The 23,910-nt window shown below is 43.8% G+C and overlaps 1 protein-coding gene across 20 annotated transcripts in view; it reads right to left on the bottom strand.

The window, feature by feature from the left end:
* Positions 1-21,510, bottom strand: part of MAPKBP1 (mitogen-activated protein kinase binding protein 1) — a 51,340-nt gene extending 29,830 nt beyond the window's left edge. For 10 of the 20 annotated variants that reach the window (XM_081507759.1, XM_081507750.1, XM_081507752.1 and 7 more), the window contains exons 1-2: positions 20,885-21,510; positions 20,116-20,334 (exon numbers count right to left, since the gene is read on the bottom strand). In XM_081507759.1, coding sequence (XP_081363885.1) covers positions 20,116-20,232 — 117 coding nt within the window. In that variant the 5' untranslated portion in view covers positions 20,233-20,334; positions 20,885-21,510. Of the gene's footprint in view, positions 1-20,115 lie in introns of all 20 variants that reach the window. The other 10 variants (XR_014058936.1, XM_081507751.1, XM_081507754.1 and 7 more) reach the window with 5 other exon arrangements.
* Positions 21,511-23,910: the final 2,400 nt, after the last annotated feature.

Here is a 23,910-nt window from a genome sequence, read left to right as displayed (position 1 = left end):
TGACCACAACCCACGGTAAGAAACAGTTTACACCTTGATCCAGTGTAAACATACATGCATGTGTGAGCTTGTTCATAAAACTGAAATGAAAGTTTCACAGAACAATAGTTAACTCTTGTTGCATGTGATATACTCCAGTTTGTATTATATTCCATTTCATTAAAAAGTAATTCTGGTCTTGGCCCACTTAACTGATTTCGTGACCTGTAAGTGGACTGGAAGTGGCAGTCTGGGACCCTGCTAACGACCGTCTCCCCCACTAGGCCTGGGATTCAGCTGTGGTCCCTGGCACCTTTGTGTTCCTCTGTCACTTTCCTCCTAGGACTCTCGGCAGGAGAGCAGACATCCGGGCTAGGAAACCCCACCGACAGGAGTTCGCCTGGGCTCAAAACTTGGCCGATTTTCAAAGGATTTATGAGTTTTGGCTTCTCCTGGCTTTCTGAGCAGCTATCCAAGGGGAAAAAAAAGGCCGTTTCCTTTGGCTCTGTGGAGGGGGAGGAGCAGGGGAAAAACATTCAGGGGCATCAGCTGGTTTTTATTTTATGTTCTAACTCAAACCAGCTTCCTGTTTGCAGGGAGGTTTGGGGCTGAGCTCCACTTTCAAAGGATTTGAGAGTCCAGAGCTCTTGCAGGGCTTCCAACGTCTGGGCTTATTCTGCGAGGCTCCTGGGCAACAGACCTCAGGAACTGACTCTCTCCCTCTCGTAACCCTCTCCATACCCCTTCCTGGGACAGCTTCCATCTACCCTAGGAAATGGAGACAAGCCTGGACACCCCTTTGCAAACACACCCCAGGCTGAGTAGGCCCAAGTTCAAGCAGCAGGGTGCTACAGTGGCTCGCACTGGCTCAGGAGACTGACTGTGAACCTCTACCCCAGCTCCATATACAATGAGAGCACACTGGTAGCTTGAAATCACCACGACAGGAGCACTGACAAGAAATCAGACAATGCTACAAGTTGGGCCCCTCTTTGCCCCTCAGAGAGTGTGTAAACATTTACCAACACAACACTAAGCTCAAGCAACTTTCCTCTCTGCCCTGGACTATAGCTGTAATTCCCCTGTGTTCTCTCTGCTTCAGGCCTTGATTCCTATAGTTTTTTTCTCAACATGGCAGGACACAGTGATTCTTTTAAGAAAGACAGGGGTTCGTGTCGTTACGCTGCTCAAACGCCTCCAACTGTTCCCCATCCTTAAGTTCAAATCCAAAGTCTTTACCCTGGTTTACAGAATCATAAGTCACCTGGCCTCTGGCTACCTCTCTGACCTCATTTCCTACACTTCTCCCTACCTTATTCCACTCCAACCATCCTGGCTGCCTTAAGCGCTGCAAGAAGATTCTAGCCTCCAGTTCTCTGCATATGCTATTTATTTCTTCCACTAAAATGCTCTTCCCTCAACTACTCACTCAGCTAATTCACTCAGGTCTTTGCTCAAAGGTCTCCTCAGAGAAGGCTTTCCAGACTGGCTTTACTGCTATTCCTCTATACCCAACCTATCCTGCTTTATTTTCCTTCATTGTACTTAAGAGTCAGGTAGTGACCCAACATGGATTCTATCTTTGTCCACATACTTACTGTCTGTCTCCTCTACCAGAACAGGAGCTCCTCAAGGGCATGGCCTAAGTTGCTACCTCTCACTGATGTATCCCTAGCACTTTAAACAGTGCCTGGCACAAAATGGGCACTTGATAAATATTTGATGAATAAGTAAATGCATGGCAGAGGCTCTGGCAACAGTGAAACAACCGAGATGGAAAGCACAAGAAAACTGGGGTTTTCAGGACAGTAGAGTTGCTCTCCACAAAGTATCTAAAACTGGGTGTGTAGGAGTTCCCTGGTTGTCCAGTGGTGAGGAGCTGGTGCTTTCACTGCCACGGCACAGGTTCAGTCCCTGGTCAGGGAACCTAGATCCCCTAAGCTGCATGGCTAAAAAATAATAATAAAGTAAAACTGGCTGTGACAGAAAGACCATGTCTAGATGAGGACGAGTACAAAGGGAGGTTAATGGTACAGGTGACATTTTGTTTCTTAAGTTGATGGTGGACGCACAACTGTTCATTTCATTATTCCACATGTATTTAGTGTAGGTCTTAAATACAGCACAGTAGAAGTTTAAAAGAGAAAAGATATGGTCCGGGATGTGGTGTGTGGCTCAGCACCTTATAAGCAACATCCTTCTATAGTTTACATCCCTGATTTCTCTTTATCCTCAAGCCACTTCATTGACACCTGCTGACCCAACAATGTGAGGGGAAGGGTGACAGAGAACCCAAGAATCTGTTTTTACTGGATTTAGGTTTCTCACTTCAGTGCTTGTCAGGCTGTGTTGCATTTGCAATGCTCCCGACACACCGCTTCCTTCTGGTGGAAGCTTTCAAGGACTACTGCACACATCCCTTCTCCTGACCGCTAAGCCTGGCCGCAGGTGATGAGCCAGCCCCCTCAGCCTGGGTCCCTGAGTGACTGATGAACAGAGTGCCCATGCTGACCCACAGTGAACACAAGCATGAACGAGAAATAAACTATCTGTTAAGTTGGGCAGATGGTGAGGAGATTTGTTACCATGGTATGACCTAGCCCAGCAATTTTCACACGTTTTGGTCTCTTACGTGCTTTGGTTTCCTTACACTCTTAGAAATTATCAAAGACCCAAAGAGCTTTTCTTTATATAAGTTATAAATATCAATACCGGTTATATTAGAAATTACAATGGAAATACTGAAATTATTTAATTTGTTCAAAAGTAATAAAAAACCCCATTACATGTTAACACTTTTATTAAAAGTAACTCTAGTATCCAAAACAAAATCAAAAACATTTAGTGAAAAGAGTGGCACTGTTTCACATTTTCCCCAATCTCTTTAATGTCTAGCTCAACAGAAAACAACTGGATTCTCATATCTGCATCTGCATGCAATCTGCTATGATATGTTATTGTAGGTGAAGATAAAGAAAATCTGGCCTTACTTGTATATGTAATTGGAAAAGAGGGGACCACAGAGATGCCCTTAAAGGGTTTTGGGGACCCCAGGGATTCTCTGACCACATCTTGGGAACCAATAACGTAGCCCCTCCTATATACTACAGCAACTCTTCAAAAGGAGGCAAGCCTACCAGGATGAGAGTTCTGGCCTCAAGCATCATTTGAGGAAAATGAGGCAGGGATCAGACCCTATGAGAAAATAGCTGTCCTCAAAGTCAGGGATGGGACCCCAAGTTCTGACAGGAACTTCAGCTCCAAATCCTCATGGCCCAAATGACAATGAAATACAGCCCCACAGATACACCAGTCCAGGTAATTGATTCTGGCCGGTGCAGCTGGCACCCTGATACATCCACAGTTCTAGGAACATCAAGGGCAAGTGAAAACATCAAGGGCAAGAATTAAGAAAGAGGGCTTCCCCTCTGGACTCTGCAGTGCTCTCCTCCACATCTGAAATACAGCCTAGAAGCAGGGAGAATACTCAAGTTGTAACCCAGCCACTCCTTGGGCAGGTGGAGAGTGTTGAGATGGAGGAAAGCCTACACCAGCCAGAAAGAGGGTGTCATCTTTCCGCAGCAGCAAGGTTGCAGGAGGGCAGAATTACTACAGACACACTGCAAAGGAAGGCTTGAATGCCCACCCCTCCCAGCGTGCACTAGGCAGGGCAGTATTGCATCCTCCTAAGAGAAAGAAGGAAAGCAGAATCATTCCTCACTGTAATGAGATAAAGGGATAACTTCATAATTGCTTATTCCCAAGAGGGAAGGAAAGACTAAAGCCAACTGTTTAAGAGCTCTTCTGGCTTTCATTAAAGTAGATGGAAAAAACAGGTGGCTCAGAGGCAACAGACAGGACTACTCATTCACTCTCCATAGAACAGTATTTTCCAGAATGCAGACTGCAGCCTATTAATGGGATCTGAAATTGATTCAATAGGTAATGAATAGTTAGAACAAAAAATAGACCTCATGGCATGTAGTAATGATAAGTACTGATCATGAAATTTTATTTCAGGGGTATGTGTGTGTGCACTGGAGCACAATGTAAAGCGCATTTCTTAATATGAGTTGTCTCTTTAAAATGTGTGAAAGTCCCTGGGATGCTGTTAGAGTCCTAAAATGCAGAGTACACAGACTCAACCCTCTATCCTCAAAATCCAATAGGGAAGATCAATGACATACTACAAAGCAATCCAGTATGTGATAAGGGTCATAAAAAAGATATAAAGTGCTCCAAGAGGAGGAAGAGAGGTGGTTTCTGAACAGGATCAGGAAAGGGAAACAATGAGCTTTCCTGGAAGATTAGATGGAATGTGACCTGGGCCTTGCAGTGAGGACAGGATTTTGACAGATGGAAATACAGAGAGAAGGAATTCTCAGTAGAAGAAGTTGCATGAATGAGTTTGGCAGAAGGAAACAGCAGCAACAGTGAAAGCAAGGACTTTCTGTAGGAGAGTTAGGTCAGAAAAGGTAGACTGCAACCAGAACAGGAAGGGCCCTGGTTACCAAACTAAGTCAGGTCTTTGGGAGGCTCTGGGAAGCCCCAGGAGGGTTTCGAACCAGGGACATAATAAAAGCTATACACATCATTACCAAAGCACAGCTCAGGCAGGGAGCCCAATTAGGAGACTACTACAATAGCTCAAGTGAAAAGTAGGAAGGATCTAGACCAGCATAGAGATAGTGAGAGTAGAAAAGAAATAATGGCAAAGGAGAAAGTGACAAAGCAAACAGAATTGGCAAGACTAGGCACTGTACAACTCTGTAGGAAAAAGACAAAAGACTCAAATTTTTAACTTCAGAGACAGGGAACAAGGTGGCGCTATGAAAAGAAATGGTACCATGATCAGAGAAAGGACCTGGGTCTGGACAAAGGGGGAGGATGGGAACTGTTGATGTCGGTTTTAGATGTGTCGAATCTATGGCACTTCAGGAATATTTAGTAGGAACCACAAAACATTTGGGGTTTCCCTCATGGCTCAGGTGGTAAAGAATCTGCCTGCAATGTGGGAGACCCAGGTTCGATCCCTGGGTCAAGAAGATCCCCTGGAGAAGGAAATGGCAACCCACTCCAGTATTCTTGCCTGGGAAATCCAATAGACAGAGAAGCCTGGTGGGCTATAGTTCACGGGGTTGGAAAGAGTCGCACACAACTGAGCAAATAACACTACTACACTACTATAAAACATTCAATTTAGCTTAGCAACGTACACATGGAATTGATGCTTGGGAGAAAGGTGAGGACTAGAAACAGATATCTGAAAATTATTCACATGGAGGTGAAAACCACCACTGAAATGCAATGAGATGGGAGGAGATGGAGGGGAGAGAGAGTGAGGCTAGTGGACAGAAATGTGGGGAGTAGATGTTATTGGAGTATGGGAACAATGAGATCCCAGCAGTCAGAAAGAGAGGAGAACCAGGAAGCTAGTGAAAGGGAGTTAACAGAAGGAAGGGATAGTTAATGTAAGTGCTAAAAAGAATTGAAAGAAGCAAGAAATGGACTCCAAAGCCATCTGCAAAACTGGTGGCACAGCAACAGGGTCCCAAGCAGTCCCACCCCCCACCAAATACTTGATCTCAAGAACTCTGGGTAAGGCCTTCTAAATTCTTCTGGTGTCTCTTGCTCTCGTCCCTAGATCTGATCAGCCTACATGCTAGAAGAGAGGCACCAGCCAACGAAAGATTCAGCATGTGGAGGCAAGACAACAGCACTGCTAGGGAAGGGCTTCTATGGAGCCCACGGTGTATGTGATTTGGATCTGTCCTTGCACTCTCGGTGTGAGGGACTACGATGGGGAGTCTATGGTGCTCCCTGAAGAAAGCAGCTGTTCCCCCGAGAGAAAACTAAGAGGCCAGAGCTACAAAAGGCCAGGGTCATCTAGGATTCAGCTGACCTCAGAATGGTAAAGAAACCTCCGCGACTGGGAGGATGCTGTTTTGGTTGCCATGTTTTGTTGCCATCAATTTCTTTCTTCTCCCTTCACCCTTTCTCTACTTCTCAATCCCACTCAATACAAGTTACAAATACCTAAGTTATAAGTCATTCCAGCCAAACTATGGGCTTGCTATTTCTATAAACAAGCATGTCACAGACCTGTCAGAGGCAGAGCCCTCTCCGCCTTTCCCTCCCTTCCTGCAGGTTAAGAATAACTACGCCTGTCTCTTGCCCACACACTACACTCTAATCTCACAAAGCAGATTCTCCACCAGATTCTGAGAATTGCCACTTACACAAAAGCCACAAAGAAAGTTGAAGGCCAGGAGGCTTTGTGCAGGGACTCAGCCAGCTGGGCAAAGACCCAGTGACCAGCCCTGGGAGGGGGAAGGGGAAAGCAGGTATCAGGCCCAAGCTCGCTCACTCTTGTTTGTTCAGAATGCAAAGGGCCAGCTGGTGAGAGGCAGGAAGAGACACAGTGGCCACTCCAAGACTGTAGAACAAACCTTGCCTCTCCACTCTGCTCCTGGTCTCTACCCTATACGGACAATTTCCAGTTCTACTGTCTATGCCATGAAGTCTCTGAGACAAATAACTCCCACTATGACAGAAAAACCCATTCCCCTCACCAGAGCTCAAGATTAGTTGGAATTGAGCCAATTCTGCAGTGCTGGGATTAAAACAGCCTCAGCAACCAAGAAAGGTGAGTCTGCCACTGTTTGAGAAGAGGTGGCCTTAGAAATCCTTTAGCCAATAAGCCCCTGGCGACTAGAGAACAGAGGTTCCCAATTCTGCCCCGTCAGTAAAATTATTCAGAGGGCTTACTAAGTTTTGTTCACACAGCAGCCCCTACCTTTTACCCAGACCCTGCCTCTGCAAGCTTCCTGATCAACAGCTATGGGAGGGTGGGGTCAGGGTGAAGCTGCATATTAAAGCTCTCCAGGAAGTTCTAGTGATTGATCGGGTAGGAAACTATTCAATTAAAGCATTTTGTCTGATTTCCAAATTTCAACCCCTCCTCCTGGGACTAGGGAGAAAACAACATTCAGAGTAGTCTTATTCTTAAGAATACCCAGATCCGTGGGCTGCAAAGGGTCTTGGGCAGAAAAAGGATCTACAACTATATCAGATACCATCTATTGAATGTGTACTCTGTGCCAAGAACTGTGTTAAACACTTTGCAAGATCATCTCATTTAATACGCTTGACAACTTGATGAAGGACTAGTATTTCCATCTCAGAGATAAAGGAGTCAGGTAATTAGTGAATGGAAGAACCAGGATTCAAACATAGGTCTGTCTGGTTTCAGAAACCATGGTGACGAAGGAGGGAGCTCAGGTTCTCCCAAACCACCAAAATGTTGTCACTTCTGAAAGAGCACACAAGGAAGTCGCCATGCCATTGTGGAGGCAGTGGGGACAGGTCTGAGCACCAAGATAGAAGGCAAAGGGTGCAGGAGGAAGTAGAAAGGCAATAGGGTCCTCTCCTGCCTGTGTTAATGCTTGTTTTTTTAAAGTAGCAGCCCTTACCAGTAATGTAACTGGGTCTAAAAATGGGTTCTGACCTCTCCTCTCTGGGATGGTTGCAGAGAAAAGAGCAACAGAGGGTCTTCCTATGTCAGAGTACCCCACATAGTCAGAGCTTACCCGTGTCCAACTGGCACTAGAACCTACAGCATGGACAGCTGGCACCTACTTCCAAGGAAACTGACATTGACAGCGTCAGAAGCATTTTCATGTGCAGATAGAGGAGGAGCTAAGGATGGCATCAGACCTCAGACCAGAAGAGAGGGAATGAGGGGCCTCTAGCCAAACGACTCAAGTATAATATAACCAATAGCCAATTCGAAAGAACAGCTTGAATAACACAGTGCCTGGTACAGGGCAGTATTCCTACCCTCCCTTTCCCTTCCAGTTATCAGAAAGGCAAGGATAGGAGACATCTCAATTTAAGCAACCAGAATAAAGGAAAAAAAAAATTTTTTTTTCCTTGCTAAGGTCAGTCCTTGCTATAACAGTACCAGAACAACAAACAAAGCTTTATGACCTAAAAAATCTGATCAAGGGTCTGATTCTTCTTCATTCACCATCTCTGCATCCCTGAGTTTTCTTAATCTCTTGGTTTCCAAGCTTTGTAACAAGGGAGAATACTAACTGTTCTTTATCTGGACTAACCGTGCAAGATGATTGCATGTTCTGGGACATGTGGAGTGGAGAGGACGCTCAGTGTCCCTGCAATCACGCCAACTTGTGCCAGGGGACTCTCCTCGAAGAAGGAAGGAAGGTCTCTTCAATGTGTTATTCTCTATAAAATGCTTACTTTCTTTCCACTAGGCTTCCATGGTGACTCAGACAGTAAAGAATCCACCTGCAATTCAGGAGACCTGGGTTCAATTCCTGGATCGTGAAGATTCCCTGGAGAAGGGAATGGCAACCCACTCCAGTATTCTTGCCTGGAGAATTCCATGGACAGAGGACCCTGGTGGGTTACAGTCCATGGGGATCACAAAAGAGTCATGACTGAGCAACTAACACTTTCCTTTCCATTGCTAACACCAACACCCTGGTTGAGGCCTTCAGCACCATATTCCTGGATATGGGGATGGCTTTCTAATCAATCTCCTTACTGCAGACCCTGCTCTCCCCTCCCCAACCCATCAAAATAATCCTTCCATAGTATAGCTATGATTATGTCCCTACTCTGCTCAAAAACTTTCAATGACTCCTTGTGCTGTGCTTAGTCTCTCCATTGTGTCCGTCTCTTTGCAACCCCATGGACTGTAGCCCGCCAGGCACCTCTGTCCATGGGGATTCTCCAGGAAAGAATACTGGATGAGTTGCCATGCCCTCCTCCAGGGGATCTTCCCAAGCCAGGTATTGAACCAAGGTCTCCCGCACTACAGGTGGATTCTTTATCGTCTAAGCCACCAGGGAAGCCCAAATATAATGGAGTGGGTACCCTATCCCTTCTCCAGGGGATCTTCCTAATCCAGGAATTGAACCGGGGTTTCTGCATGGCAGGCAGATTCTTTACCTGCTGAGTTACCAGGGAAGCTTTCAGTGACTCCTGTACTGTGCTGTGCTTAGTTGCTCAGTCCTGTCCAACTCTTTGTGACCCCATGGACTGTAGCCCTACAGGCTTCTCTGGTATTCATGGGGATTCTCTAGGCAAGAATACTGGAGTGGGTTGCCATTCCCTCCTCCAGGGGATGTTCCCAACACAGGGATCGAACCCAGGTCTCCCACACTGCAGGCGGATTCTTTACCTTCTGAGCCAATGATTCCCTCATGCCAACTAAACAAATTATAGTGTCTTAGCCTAGAATCCATCTGTCAATGAGCCCTATCATTCTATTTCCTTCAACTCACCATATGAATCATGTGCATTTGTCAATCTGGATTACTCATTATTCTGGAAAGGAGCTCCAGGGCTTTAGTTTATATTTTTCTGCCTGGAATGCCCTTCCCTTCCACCACCCCACACTGAAAACCTACCCTTCCTTTAAGAACCGGCTCAAATATCACATCCCCTATGATTCTTTCTGTGTTCACCCTGGCCAGAAGTGACTCCTCCCTCCTTGGTATTCTTAGAGCAGCACTTAATTTTCATCATTTACACGGCAAGTGTTACTTAGTACCTTGTACAGAAGTTCTTTATGCATTTGTCTTCTCTCTCATACTACTCCATAATCTCCTGGAAGGCAACGACTGTGCCTCATACAACTCTATGCTTATAGCACAGGGCACAATGTTTAACAGGGTGTATTTGTTGAATCCATTTTTACTTTTTATTTATTTTGGCTGACTGCGCCACATGGCTTGTGGGATCTCAGTTCTCCAACCAAGGATTGAACCCATGCCCGTGGCAGTGAAAGCATGCAGCTGTAACCACTGAACCATCAGAGAATTCCCTGAATCCACTTTTAGTACGTTAAAAGTATTTGTGAATATACTTTAGTGCATTTTACTCAGTAAATTCTTTAACCTCCTAGAGAATCCTCCATCTATCACAGTCAATCCAAGAAGTTGGAGCCGGAAGCAGGATTTTGGTGCCTTTCCAGAAAGAGTGGGGAAGGACTAAATGGAATAATCCATGTACCTTGAATGATTACAAACAAAACACTGTTACTCCTGACTTTAGTAAATACATGCATGGCATGGCTCTTCATAAATCTGACTTAAATTATAATTGACAAGTCCAAAAAAGATTTAGATTTTTGCTTAATAAAAGTAACAACTATTATTTAAAAAAAGCTTTACCTGTCCTTTTTAATCAGAAATGGATGTAGCTATGAGTAGTTATTCTGGATGTTAGAATTATGAGTGGCCTGTTTTCTTCTTTATGTTTCTCTATATTATGTAAAAAAAAAATCTTTTCAGAAAGCACATGTTTCAGAAAGTATAAAAAGATATTTTGTTTACCAAAACTAACCAAGCAAATATTTTTAAAGATATCTGAAATGGATTATCTCAAATTCAAGAAGTTAATGATGAATTTGTGGAAAGATATCTTTATATCTTATTATTAATACTAAAAAAAAACAAAGTTTATTATACCAGATATATTTTCCAACATTTGTGCATAAAGTGAGTATAAGGATTTTTAAATTTAAACATTTTAGATTTAAGTATGAAATACACATGTTTAAATTGGAGAGACTTTTATCTTTATTGTTTTTTTCTACTTACAAAAATAACACAGACTCATTGTAAAAAATTTCCAACATTACAGAAATATAGAAATGTAGATAGTGAATGTCCACCATAATCTACTCTCCCTCCCTGAGGTAACCAATTTTAACAACAATTTGGTATTTATAGCCACACAATTTTTTCTAGGCACATACTAACATACATGTGTTAACAAAATATAAATAATCATTAACATAAAAACTGTTGCACAGTTTGCTTTTTGTCACATAATAGGTTTTGTATACTCTCTCATGTCAGTATATATAGATTGACCTCATTTTTTTCAACAAGTACAAGGTATTTCATTTTATGGATGTACATCAATCCCCTATTGATGGTTACTTCAGAGATTTTACTACTGTGAATAATGCTTCCTAACAACAAAAAATTCAGTTATATAGACTTTTGTGTGGTGTGAATGTTTGCATAGAATAAAATCCCAGAATTATAACTGCTAGATCAAGAGATGAATATGTAAATTTTCCTTCTAATGGATATTACCAAATTGTCCTTCAAAAAAAACGGTCAGGTCAGTCTCTGCTTTCACCAACAGTGGAAGGGTATGAGTGCACTTGTTTCCCCCCATGTTCATATATATTTTCTTTAAACAAAAATTATTTAAACAGGTTATTTCACTCTTGTCCCATATTAGAAACTCAAAACAATGGGTCATAAAATTAATGCGTTTTCACTCTGCCTTTAAATTCTTAGTCTGAAAGGAAGCTCTAAGACTAATTCACTTCCCAAATTATTTCCCAACATATATGAATTAGCTCCCAAAGAAGAAAAAAGTTCTATTTGTTTCTATAGATGCTATTGCTGTTAAAAAGCATGCTTATTACTCCAGTGATCTTCACTCAGACATAGTAAATTAGGACTCCCCCCACTCTCGGTTCACTAGTTTTATGTTTTTTCATTCCCAAAAAACATATCCATAGCCCTGAAATAAATTACACAGTAGTTAGTATCAAACAGAATATTTGCTAAGCCATTAGTTAAAGCATGGTTGGTACAAGTTAATATTGGCAAGGAAAAGGACACAACATAAAGGCGCAAGGGAGGATGATTCAATGTTGGAACAGAAGTTGAACCTGCAAAAAAGGACTTCTCACAAATGGAAACTTGAACGAATATCTTGCCAGCAAATCAGAAACAAATTCCTGGATATTCTAGAAATCTATGGACCCTGATAATACTAGCAACCCCAAAATAACTGTAACCTTATTTAGCTTTTATAATGTGCTTTCACTTCACTAAACCTCATTTAATCCTTACAACAGCCCTGGGAGGAAGCTGTGTTTTACAAATGAGAGAGAAATCAGTGCCCTCAGAAGTGAGGAAGCTGTCCCACCAGCCCCCACTACCCTCTACCACCAACCCCCCCACACCCACACCCACTCCCAGCATGCTACTGGAAATATGGTGGGCATCACTTGGGAGCCTGGTGGTACTGCAGAGTCTTGTGGTGGGTCTGAATCTCAACCTGCATTTTAACAAGTCCACTGGCCCCTTGCTCCCACCCGTTAATGTGTCTATACCTTAACTCCTGGAAGCCCTGTTCACTAGCCATTTCTGGATTCGCTAGGAGGGAAAGTCTCTACGACAGGGGCATGGCGGCCTCAGAAGGGAGACCAAAGTGGCCTGGGGAAAGAAGGACATCCTAAGGAGAAAGGCCATGTTTAGAAAAGTCAGCAGCAGGTTATTATGTCATATGAAAACCATCATGCTGTGCAAAGATACTGTATTTCTCCAGCTAGAAGCTGACCAATAGTGTCAGGGTCCCAGACGCAAGCAACCTCACAGCCTGCCTGTTGCATGTTAAATCCTGACAAGCAGCTGCTTGCTTCTCTCCAGGCAGTAGCTGAGTGATGGCAAGAGTCAAGGTTTCTGAGCATGCTCCCATCTCCTCCTTCATGATCACAAAGTAGCTTGGGGCTTCCTCTCCTCAGGATTAACTAGGCCAGCCGCAGGAAAGCATGCATTAAGATCCCATGCTTTTGCACCCCTGATGTTATCACTGTTGCCTACTTGAGGAAATAAATCAAGATAATACAAATTCCACAGCAAGTGAGGCAAGGCACTTGCTCAAGGAACTTAGCAAACCTGGAGCCTGCCCAGCCAAACAGAATCAGGTGGGCAAATGATGTCATTTTTGCTCATTTTCATGTTCACTGAACCCCAACTATCATCATCCAGGTCAGCCCCAACACAGGATATTCCAGATTCAGCTTCGTTCATGGAAAACAGGCATTTCAACTCAGTGACTCTACACACACACACACACACACACACACGGAAAACAGGCATTTCAACTCAGTGACTCTACACACACACACACACACACACACACACACACACACACACACAAAACCAAGGCATCTGTTGGTCTCCACTTCATTCCCCCACCTCACTCCAACCCCAAGAGAGAAGCAGCAACTGCTTGTGGCTTATGGTCATCTGGAACCACACAGCTGTGCCCTGCCATCTTGACATTCGCAGACCCACAGAACCCCACAAGCTATACATTTTCTAACGATACCATAGGATGAGGAGCTGGGATACAGTCCAGTAAATCTGGAGTTGGGAGTGGGAAGAGGAGCAAGGACATAGAGGGACAAAGGTTAATGAATGATGGTTCTAAATCAACAGTCTGAGAAGTTAATTAAACTAATTTTATAGGGAATATTGGGGGAAGAATATATTTTTTAAGGTCCTGCTGTTTTCCAAGCTGATCACAGATGTGACACTTGGCTGCAGCAATATGAGGCATATTTCTGTGCTCAGTGTTCTATTTCACACATGAAGATTCCCTGGGAGGAGTACAGGATAAAGATTCAGATGAGTTAAGACAGCCAAGATTTGAATCGCAGCTCAGTCATCCACTGGATATATAACCACTTCTCTTGGCATCAGCTTCCTCATTTACAAAATGGGGATAGTAACAGTACTTACAGTAGGGTGGTATGAGACTTAAATAATGTATGTATATACTTAACACAGTACACAGCAAAAAGCTCAATAAAAGTTAGCCATTATTACCACTACAAATATTAGTATTTCTAGTATTATTATTGTAAGATAAAGACAGGAAGCACGGACAACAAAAGTTGGGAATGGGTGGTTCCAAAAAGCATACTACCTGGAAATGGGGAATGGCACAAATCTATAATGGATGGAAAAAGAAACTTGAAAAGTAAAAGAACAGCTAGTCAAGATTAAGTCCTCGGGTACTTTAATTTTTAACAATAAAAATCATCTTAATTACATATGACAAAAACCTCATCTCACCTTAATGATACCATTAGCATCACATCCTTCAGAAAGTACCAACACCTTGGCAGCATTCTGTTTCTTGACCTGGGTGGTGGTTACATGAGCAATCATTTTATAATTGTGCACAATAAAAAGGCTATATTATTATATTTCATAAAGTTTTCAATGTCTATTATATTTACTCCACAATTTTTTTTTAAGTTTTTAAGTGCAAGCACCTTTAATGGGTCAGCCAAACTCACAGGGAAATGGCCAGAAGCATCACTAAAGGAAAAGAGATAGCAAAGACAGAGGAGAGGCAGGACGGGAAGTCAGAAATTGTATGAGCTCTGTGCGAGTGAGAAGCAATGCTCAAACCCAGAAAAGGCTGAGGAATTCCTTCTCAGGATTCCTCCAAAAGAGAATGTGACAAAGTGGAGGTGGGAGGAGAATAAAAACAGCCATGTGGTTTCACAAAGTGTTCCAAGATCTTCCAGTATATTTAAATCTCAACTATGAATGTAGGGGCAGGGAAGGGAAAGTATGTTTGGCTCCATTCCAGGTTTAGGGGGAGAGATAAAGTGCATAAACTTAACAAATCTAAACTAAGAAGAGAGGTTGTTTTATAGACCAGGGAAGCAATACACAGAGCATCACAAACATTCTGTGATAAGATGACTGAGGGCGGAATTCTCTCCCCAGAAGTCGAAGAGGAGATAACTGTAGTATGAACTCTTTCTTCTGGAAGCATCCTTCAAAACCAGAGGAGAATGCTGTGGCCAATTGAGAAGCACTGTGGACTTGCTGATACAACTGTCAGGAGGAAGGAAACCAAGATCTGGAAAATCTGAACAACCAAAAACACCAACCTTAAGGATCGACACTGCCCAGACTGTCTGTCACACTCACTTTGTTTCTTGCCCTCCCTGTCCCTCCTTTTTTTTTTTTTTTTTAAGAGGTAACAGAAACTAAAGTAAAATCTATGATGTGGATTTGATTCAGCAAACTTCCAAAGAGGTGGGCAGCTCTCGCTCCACATCTCTACTGAGAATTACTATAAAAGAAAGCTGACAGAAACCTGGCACTGTCCCGCATTAAACAACAGAGCCCAGAGGAGAGGCTTAGCTGGCAGCAGTGGGAATGTGATGTATAATATAACAAATCCTACTGAAAACACTGTAGCTTTTTTTCCTACCAACACAGCAGTCTGGACATGAAGGAAAAACCAACAGATATTCTGAGAACAACAGGGGGACAGCCACGTTCCCAGAGAAGCTTAGTGTGAATAAACACAGTCCCAAATTTCAAACCCTGGACTGTTTTCCAAACAAAGGGGCAGTGATATCAGCCCCAAGTCCAACTTGAGACTCAGGGGGTTGAGAGAGAGGGTACAGAGCTCAGGCTGGAGCCTCAGTTTTATGAATGTTTTCTCATTAGTCAAGAAATGAAAACACACAGATATCAAGTAGAAGAGGGAGGGAAGTCAAGAGAAACACTAATGGCCCCAAAGATATTAAAAATATCAGCAAGAAATAAGACAGTCATTCAACCTGATCCAACAGGGGAAACTTGCCCTAAATCACAAGCTGAGAGAGGGCAAAGAAATTTGTGAAGTACCAGTGCTGTTAGACCCTGAAATGCAGGAGGCCAAGTAAATGAGGGGAGGCTCTGCAAGACAACTTAGAGCCCGAAGAGGCTGGGCTATTTTAGACGGCAAAGCAAAGGGTGCTTGATTGTGGAGAGAAGAATCCTCTCTCCCCAGTGAGACTTACTTTGAAGGCTGAGGGCAGCTGCAGGCACCGGAAGGAAAAGGAAATGGAGATCAAAGGAACACAACCAAGAGGACATCTCACTCTTTTCACTGTACACCACCTGTTCTGAGGAGCTCACAGCACTTCACAAGACTTAACTGAAGAACATACTGGAGGCAGAAAACACAACAAGAACTTGCCCAAGTTCACTCACAAAAACAGGTGAGGGGCAGGGCTGCTGGCCACAGAGGCCTCTACTCTCGGTCATCTATTCTAGGCAGGGAAGCCAGAAAGTGTGTATTAAACATGAAAAACTAAGGGTAGTGGGTAACGGAACGGTACCAAAAAGACCTGGCCAGGACTCAGAGATTGTCATAAAGTTTCCTATTTCTGCCCCCAAGGGAAATTCCTGCCTATCTGTAGTAAGTCGGTGATCAGCTCCTTACAAATGACCCTACAACAGGGCACTTCTCTCAGATCTATCCCTGATATACCAGTTTCAGAACAATCAGTCTAGAAGACACTGTGGAGATTAAAAAACTACTCAAGGAGAAACATATAGTTACTGAGATAGCTTCATATATTCTCAAGAAGCCTCAATGAGGACTTGGGTATGAAGTCAACAGATGTCAGGGTCCTAGCATGTAAGCTAGGGGTTCATAACCCAGCAGTGGGCAGCTGGTGGAACTTAACAGATACACAAAAAACAAACTCTACCCCCTGAGGTTCTGATTCCATACAGACAGGATGGGGCATAGGAATGGGTACTTTTTAGAAGCTACACACGTCTTCTGATGTCTTAAAGCTCTCCTGACCATTCCCCCAAGTTGAGCACCATCAAGCTAAATCCAGTGATCTATAAATGCTTTGAAGATGAATATGATTCCCCCTCTACCAAATCAAGAGAGTATAGAGTTTCAATACTAATATCTAAGCAAAAGCTGAAATTAGATTACTGCCAGTTTTTTATTCTCTATGAAACTCACCTACACAAACTTTTCTCATTGCCACATATTAAAAGGCTCAAAGCACCACCATACAGTCAGGCAGGAGAAACACTGAGGAAAGAAATGGGGGTGGGGTGGGGGCGGAGAGTAGATTAGACTTATATTCATAAAAACTGAGAACCAGAAGAAAGCTGCAGTTACTTTGCCGCCCATTGTTTTCAAAGGGATAATATATTAATATATAACTCAGGTTGGACTAATGGCTATTAATAAGGAAGATGATTTCAAAACCTCCCTTACTCACTTCTTCAAAACCTAACAACCCTCCAGGACAGGCAATGCTTTTGTATCCCTAACTTAAATCTTGCTTGCTTGGCTCCAGTCCATTTCTGTCCTTTGTTAAAATGAAAAACAACTCAGCTCCTTCCACATAAAAATCTTTCAGAAAGTTTAAGAAAAGAGGGGGAGGGTTAGCTACCAAGAGCACATACATTTGCTTCTTAAGGAAAACCACAGTTCAACCAAAAAGAGAGAAAAAACTGAAAAACTGCACAGGATTTGAAGCTGCAGGGTGTTTACAACTGATAACCTTGAGTTCCACTTCATCAAGACTCAGCAGATCTGGCATAAAACCTCAAATTACTCTTCTCTAGTTCTGTTACACTGCAGAGACTTCTTTCCCTCCCTTAGAGAAAGTGTAAAAGAAATCCCAGCTCTCACCTACTCGCTCTAATAACTTAAATCCTCATCTCCACTGGCTCGCACTTTGGCTTTTAACCATATTTTAACCATATTTTTAACTAGGTCTCTTCTGAATTAAAAAGCTTTTAATGAGCACTACTTTCTGCATATATGTACTTCTCTTTCTCTCTAATGCCCTTCACACCTAAATAGCATGTGTCTCTATTTCTTTTTTTAATTTCAACATTTTATTTCTAATTTTGATTTCTAAAGAAGTCACAAATTCCTCCTGAACATTTGCTCTTCTTCTGGAATTTACCTCCACTATATTTGACATCTTTTAATTTTTCTCATCCATTTATTCATTTAGTATTTAGAACATTCCTTACACTGTACTAAACCCGGTGATGTAAAGGAAATAAAGAACACGGCCCTGACCTTAACAAATGAAGACATACATAAAAGAACGATTAGAGACTGGTTCCAAGGTAGCAGGGCTAGTCTGAGAAGGCCCTGTGGCTCCAGTAAATATAGAGTTGGATCTAAAAATAAGTGGAGAATTTGGTGAAAAGGCTCCTTTAGATAGAAGGAACAGTTATGATTCAAAGCAACAGGCCATGTGAGGTAAGAGCTGCATAAAGGCCCTCTGTCACTTCCTTCTTTGCCCCCAACCCCCACAAAATGCGTATGTCTTTTGGTCTTCAAATTTTGCTTCAGAGTTAGTTATCCATGAATCACAAGCTCTATGACTGTTACCACAGCTACCACATATTAGAGCAGCACATGAAGCCCTATACACCAGGTCTTAATGTTGGTTACCACAAGGCAGGCTTTTAGAATCATCTCGGGTAGTCTTCAATAAAGAGTGCAGAGAGTCGGGCATCTGCGAGAGGCAAGGTCTGAGGCACGCAAAGGCAGCTACTACTTTTGGGTGATAAAGATATGCACCAGCACTCGAGCTCAGTCAGGCTATTCAAGGGTCATTCAACTTCAGCTAAGGATTTCCTTCATTCACAGCTCTAGGACAAACAAAGCCATTTAAAGCAGTTTGAAGCACTCAATTCCTATGTGAAGCAGGGACGTTTAATGGTGATGCCAAAGATTCCAGTTTTCACTGTTTTTCTGGAGAGCTTCTCCTCTTCTCTTGTCTCAGAACTCACAGTTCAAGCATCCCTTCCTCTGTGAAGGTTTTTTTCCTAATCCCCATAAGCTGATTTAGGTTCCCTCCCCTGTACTGCCATAAACACCTTTATACATACTTCAGTACAGCATTTGCCACATCATGTTGTAATTAGTTGTTTACATGTCTGACTAGCCACGAGCTCTTTGATGGCAAGGATAATGTTTTATTCATCACTGATTCTACACATAATTGGCACTTAATAAACGTCTGTTGAATGTATTAATGATTAATGACATGGTAAATTTTAAAGAATGGTGACCATACCTCCTGGATTCCAGACCAAAATTACAATAAGTATTAATACTGAAGACTAAAATCCCACCATACATTTCTATTACCTGTATCATTCTGGGTTAGAAAAAGAGGCCAAAGATACAAGAAGATGGCTGTAACAGTGCTGGTCATTGCCAAGAAACCAGCCAGGAATATGAGAGCCTCCAACACCAAGAATGATCCAACACAACAAACAAGTGACAGAGCCAAATCCAAGACAGTTGTCTATGTTTCAGGCTCACTCTCCTGCCTTTGGAGATTATGAACAATGATCAATGAGGGTCCCTGGAAAAGTCACTCTCTCCACAGCCATGGAACCTTGTGGCCAATTATGATTCCTGCTGAAAGAATATACAGGAAAGGTGGTCATGTGTGACCAAAGCCAAGTAAGCTTCCGCTAAGGGACAGGGATCTGAGTGAAGTCCTCCCAGAACTCTGCCATGCTGTATATTAGCATTCCAAATCATTCCTCACTGGGTTCACTCATCTCTGAAGAGATGTAGGCAAGGCAATAAAATGCTGCTCTCAAATGCCTCTCCCTGTAGCAATCCTGCACCACACAAGGCCACTGTGTTTACAGGCTGCTAATATGACACAAAAGTCTAATCTGATCCTGTGAGAACAAGGCCCCACGTTCCCTCAGGGATTAAATAAATTTAGTCGGCTTTTGTATTCCCAAACTTGTGGGGTTCTACGAAGTGAAGAAAGCATAAACACCACTACTCAGACAAGTGAGTGGATGGAAGGGGACTTGGCTTCTGGAGAACTTCTGCAGCAGGGTGGGATATAGTGAATGAGATGAGCAGTGTCCAGGGGCAAACCAGAATTTGTTTGGCTGGCAGATACTTGACCCCTTGCATGTTACCTTTTCTAAAAAGTCAAGAAACTCCAGTTAAATTAATTCAGGTCTCTTGAATAGACAAGTAAATTTGTTTTGACCCCAGGGAAGAGCATTTACCAAGCCAATTCCTCTGACTAGGTGTTTTAGCATATTTCTGCTACCACTGTCTTATATAAACCCAGCTGTGACACTTAACACTTGTGGTGGCTCAGCCCTTCACAGGATACGTGGTCCCACTACCTTCTTCCAAGAAGGAAAACTGAGTCATAGCATATCAACTGGCTTCCCCAAGCACAGACAGAGTTTGTAGTGAGGCCACAATTGAACCCTCATGTTGCCTTCCTCACGCTCTTCTCGCGGATGAATCTCAGCATGCTCACCCCTGAGGCTCTTTTCCCTTTACCCTATAACTAAATCATTGCTTTCTTGAGGGGCAGAGATGGTCCTTTAGAGCAGCCATGAGCTTCTAGTTCTCCTCTTTCCCCAGAAAGAGTAAGGTAAAGGACGTACGTGGAGCAGAAAGGGGAGGGGAGAGGAGGGACAGGAAAGGTTGGCTCCCAATACTAGGACTCACCTTGGAGCTGAGGTCCTCTCGCCGGTTTCCTGCCTTACTCCTGCGTAATTTGATGGACGGGGATCGCAGAAGATTCTTGATCCGGCTGGTAATGGTTGACCCCTCCACAGCCATCATGAGGAGCCCCCGGGACAGCTCCTGGCCCAATCCTGGGACTTGCCTCAACAGCGGCAATGCTTTCCCACTCCACAGGCCCTTCCAGTATGCCCTCTCACTGACCTGAGATGGTAGAGGCCACCTTACCTTCTGCCTAGCCGTGCCTGCAGCTCTTATCTCTAGGTAACTGCCCTCTCCCTTAGCCTCATTCCCACCTTCAAGCCCTGCGAGGTTTCTTAAAACGCCTTAAGGGCAGACTCAGGGAAAGGGGGCGTCAAAAAGCCTGAGCTGCGAAGAAATGCCAGGCCCACACCTGCCAGAGGCGTTCAACTGAAAGGATAAGATGGGTCCTAGAAGGGCTAGTGGCTGGTCCGATTCCCGTTAATTCCCAACTGTTTTCATGCCAACAGCAGTGTCTAAAGAAGGAGGACACCAAGGCTACCAAGGAGTCTCACAGCGGTCGTGAGCACCTGCGCCGGCGGCCGCAGGGACACTCAGCCCGGCGGGGCTCGTCTTGGCCCTTCAACCAGTTCTGCCACGGGGGCCTCCCTCCCCCACCCACGACCCTCCCGAGCTCGCTCTCCGGCCGCCACGGGAGCCCTAGATCTTTCACTTTCTGCTCCCTCAGAAGCCCCTGCTACTCGCCAGCGCCCCCGCTCGGGCCCAGCCTCACCAGCCCCCGGGCGCGAGGGCCGCCCGGCTCGCAGCGCCCTCAGGCATCGCGCTCAGCGATTTCTGCTCCGCTGCGGCAGCGGCAGAAGCAGCTATGGTGGCACGAGCGGCTCAAAACGCGAACTACCGTCTGGGCTCAGCCACCGGCTAGGTAGGAGGAGCGGAGGCGAGGGGGCGCGGCCTCTACGCACGGGGGCGTTCCCAGAGTGGACGAGTACGGCTTACGGGGGCGGGGCCCAGGAAAGGGCCCAGGAAGCCGAGGACTGAGGACTCGGGAACCACGGATTCCGCACAATGCAGTCGCGACTACGGTTCCTAGAGGGAGGTCGTCAGAACATGGCTTCAGAACTGAGAAAACCAAGCCTTTTATGGTATTATCAGGCCTGGTCCCCCCAGAGAAGCGCACTTCCCAGAACCCTAACAGGACGGTAACCACGCCCCCAGCGGCACTATGGTTGGCTTTTAATAGGCCCGAGGGACCAGAGCTGAAACTAAGTTCTAGCTCAGAATTACAGGACTGGGTACAGCCATAAAGTCTGCTCCTAAGCGCTGGGATTTAAAGTGGCTAGAATAATTTCGGCTCGCCGCTTGCCGGGCGCGTTGACCTACATGGAAATGATTCTTCCTGAGTAAGTCGATCGCTGCGAAGTGTATTAACTAGGCAACCTGATTGGCCGCGGTGGAAGAAGGCGGAAGGAGCTAACAGCCTAGGATAGAGCTTTAGGCGGGAAGGGGGCGGTCGGGTCAATGTGCCGATGAGACGTATTTGTTTCATGTTTACTTTAGTCTCCAATGTTCCATCTTGTTCTCATCCAGTTAACCAGTTGCTCCAGCCATTTTCCATGTTCCTGTCGAAACTCACTCACGAACCCTTTTCCCTGGTACCGTTACTTTGGCGAGGTCACTGCCAAGCTGTTGGCACTAGATTCAATAGTAAGAGTTTTTCTAAGCTCACGGGTGGGGGAGAGAAGTTAGGGGGATGGCAGAGCGTGCACAGAAATGCCTTTGCCTATTATTTAATACGTGTTTCAACCTAAGTTTGTTTTCTAGGTGCCTTTCTGCCTAGTTGCTAGAGAAATTACCTTACAAAAAGGTTAATCTATTCCAACACTTGGGCTCCAGAGAAAGAGTACACTGATTTCTCCCATCTGATCCAGATCTTAGGGGAACCCTGGGAGAGATGACATGTTAGCAAGAGGGAAAAACTCTTAAACCTACTGCTGTGAGTGGCTCTTGTACTGCCAAGTAGCAGAACAGGTATATACTTGTGTGAGAACTGTAAAGCTAACAAGTTGACATAAACATCAGGGAAGTCACTTCTTGGAAGACCAGCTGGCAATAGCTACCAGAGGCAAAGATCAGGGAAGTCACCTCTTGGGAAAGCAACTGGCAATAGCTACCAGAGGCATGACCTTTCCTTCCTTTCAACCATGCATTGCAGAGGTAATGAAATATAAAATGGTATTTTCACATTTTCAAATCTGGAGGAGGTGGTCAGGGTCATTAGCCATAACAGTATGAAATAGGGGGCTGGTTCCTTTTACTCCTTGCTAGTCTGATTTTGCCTCCATGGCGGCAGGCAGGGGGGCGTGGAGGATCAATGTAGCACTGCTAATAAAGGGTGCCACCTGGTGTCCTTACTTGTGTGCTGCATTCCCTAGCAAATCTCACCTCCACCCATTAGAGCTGTCCCTAATTCTATCTGGATCATTTCTCACTTACCTAACCACTCATGGCCAGGAAAGTCATTGGTCACTTCCTATCCAAAGCTACTTGGTTTATCCTCTTCAGAAAAATGTTCCCCAAATTACTCTCATCTGAAGCTGAAGTTACAGAAACAATACAAGCTCCTGCTTTCATTGTCTAAGATGATCTGGCAAAAACCAACCGAGAACAGTGTAATGAAGAGACTTCTTAAGTCTCGAATCTGGATACTTCCAGTCTAGGATCAACATCACGTATTTTTAATTCTTCACAACTGAGTCCTACCTTACCGTCTAGGATATGTACCATGTAGACTTTTAAGTGCCAATATGGGAAACAGGCTTGTAGGCTCAGAAAATAATCATCCCAGGTCCAATGTGAATAGACTCATTATTCCCTTTTCTTCAAATAATTGCTATTCCACCCTCCAAAATGCAGCTGACCCTTATACATATATTTCATTGTTCATATGCTATTTCAAGTTTTATTCACTTGTCTATGTCCTCAATATGTATACATGGTTGTCAGATTCTAAAATTCCACATGTCTAGGAAAGGTGTATACAATTGTCTGTTTTCACGATCATAATTTGATCAGATTTTTTAATTTACCCTAGGCTTAATATACAAATAGGTGCAATTATAAGATCCTGGAAAACTAACAGGCTAAAGTAAACAGTTGCTCATCAATTCAAATATTTATTGAGCACCTTTACATGCAAGGCACTGTGGGGCAGCTGAGACCAATGTTTGCAGTTGGAAACAGGATGGATCTCAAAACAATGCTTCCAAGACTGCTTTCTTATTTAACAAAATCTAACAGCATAGTTTACAATGACAGAATTTAGTAGAGTTTAGATTTGTCTCAAAATTTCAGCTCATCCCACAGTTTAGCCTTCTCACCCTCCACACACTTACATCCCTACTAATCAGCACTTAGCATATCTTTGTAGAGCAGTTCAGTCACATGCTACAATTTAATGTGCTACAATTATGCCTCAGTTCAAAAGGTATATATATCAAATTATTTCCCTCTAACTTAATTTCAAAAAAGCATTTTACTTTTTCTCCAAATGGCAGTAAGTCTATACCTCAGCTTTAATTTTCCCTGCATCCAGCAATTCATGTTCATGGAAAGTTTCATTAGAGATAACACAACATGAAGTACTGATGCCCTTACATTTTCTTAAAAATCATTAATTCTGTGCAATAAATCTATTCTGATTCTTGGTTATCAATCATTCTCTACAAAAGTATCTGAAAATGTGCCTACTTTGTGCTTCTGTGCATTGTTTTTTGTTTTAATCTGAGAGTGAGGAATAAG

This window comes from Giraffa tippelskirchi, chromosome 7 (genome assembly GCF_054371585.1).
Source record: "Giraffa tippelskirchi isolate mGirTip1 chromosome 7, T2T-mGirTip1v1.2.pri, whole genome shotgun sequence".
Classification (NCBI taxonomy): Eukaryota; Metazoa; Chordata; class Mammalia; order Artiodactyla; family Giraffidae; genus Giraffa; species Giraffa tippelskirchi.
Note: the sequence above shows the minus strand (reverse complement) of the source record. Positions and strands in the feature narration are given on the sequence as shown.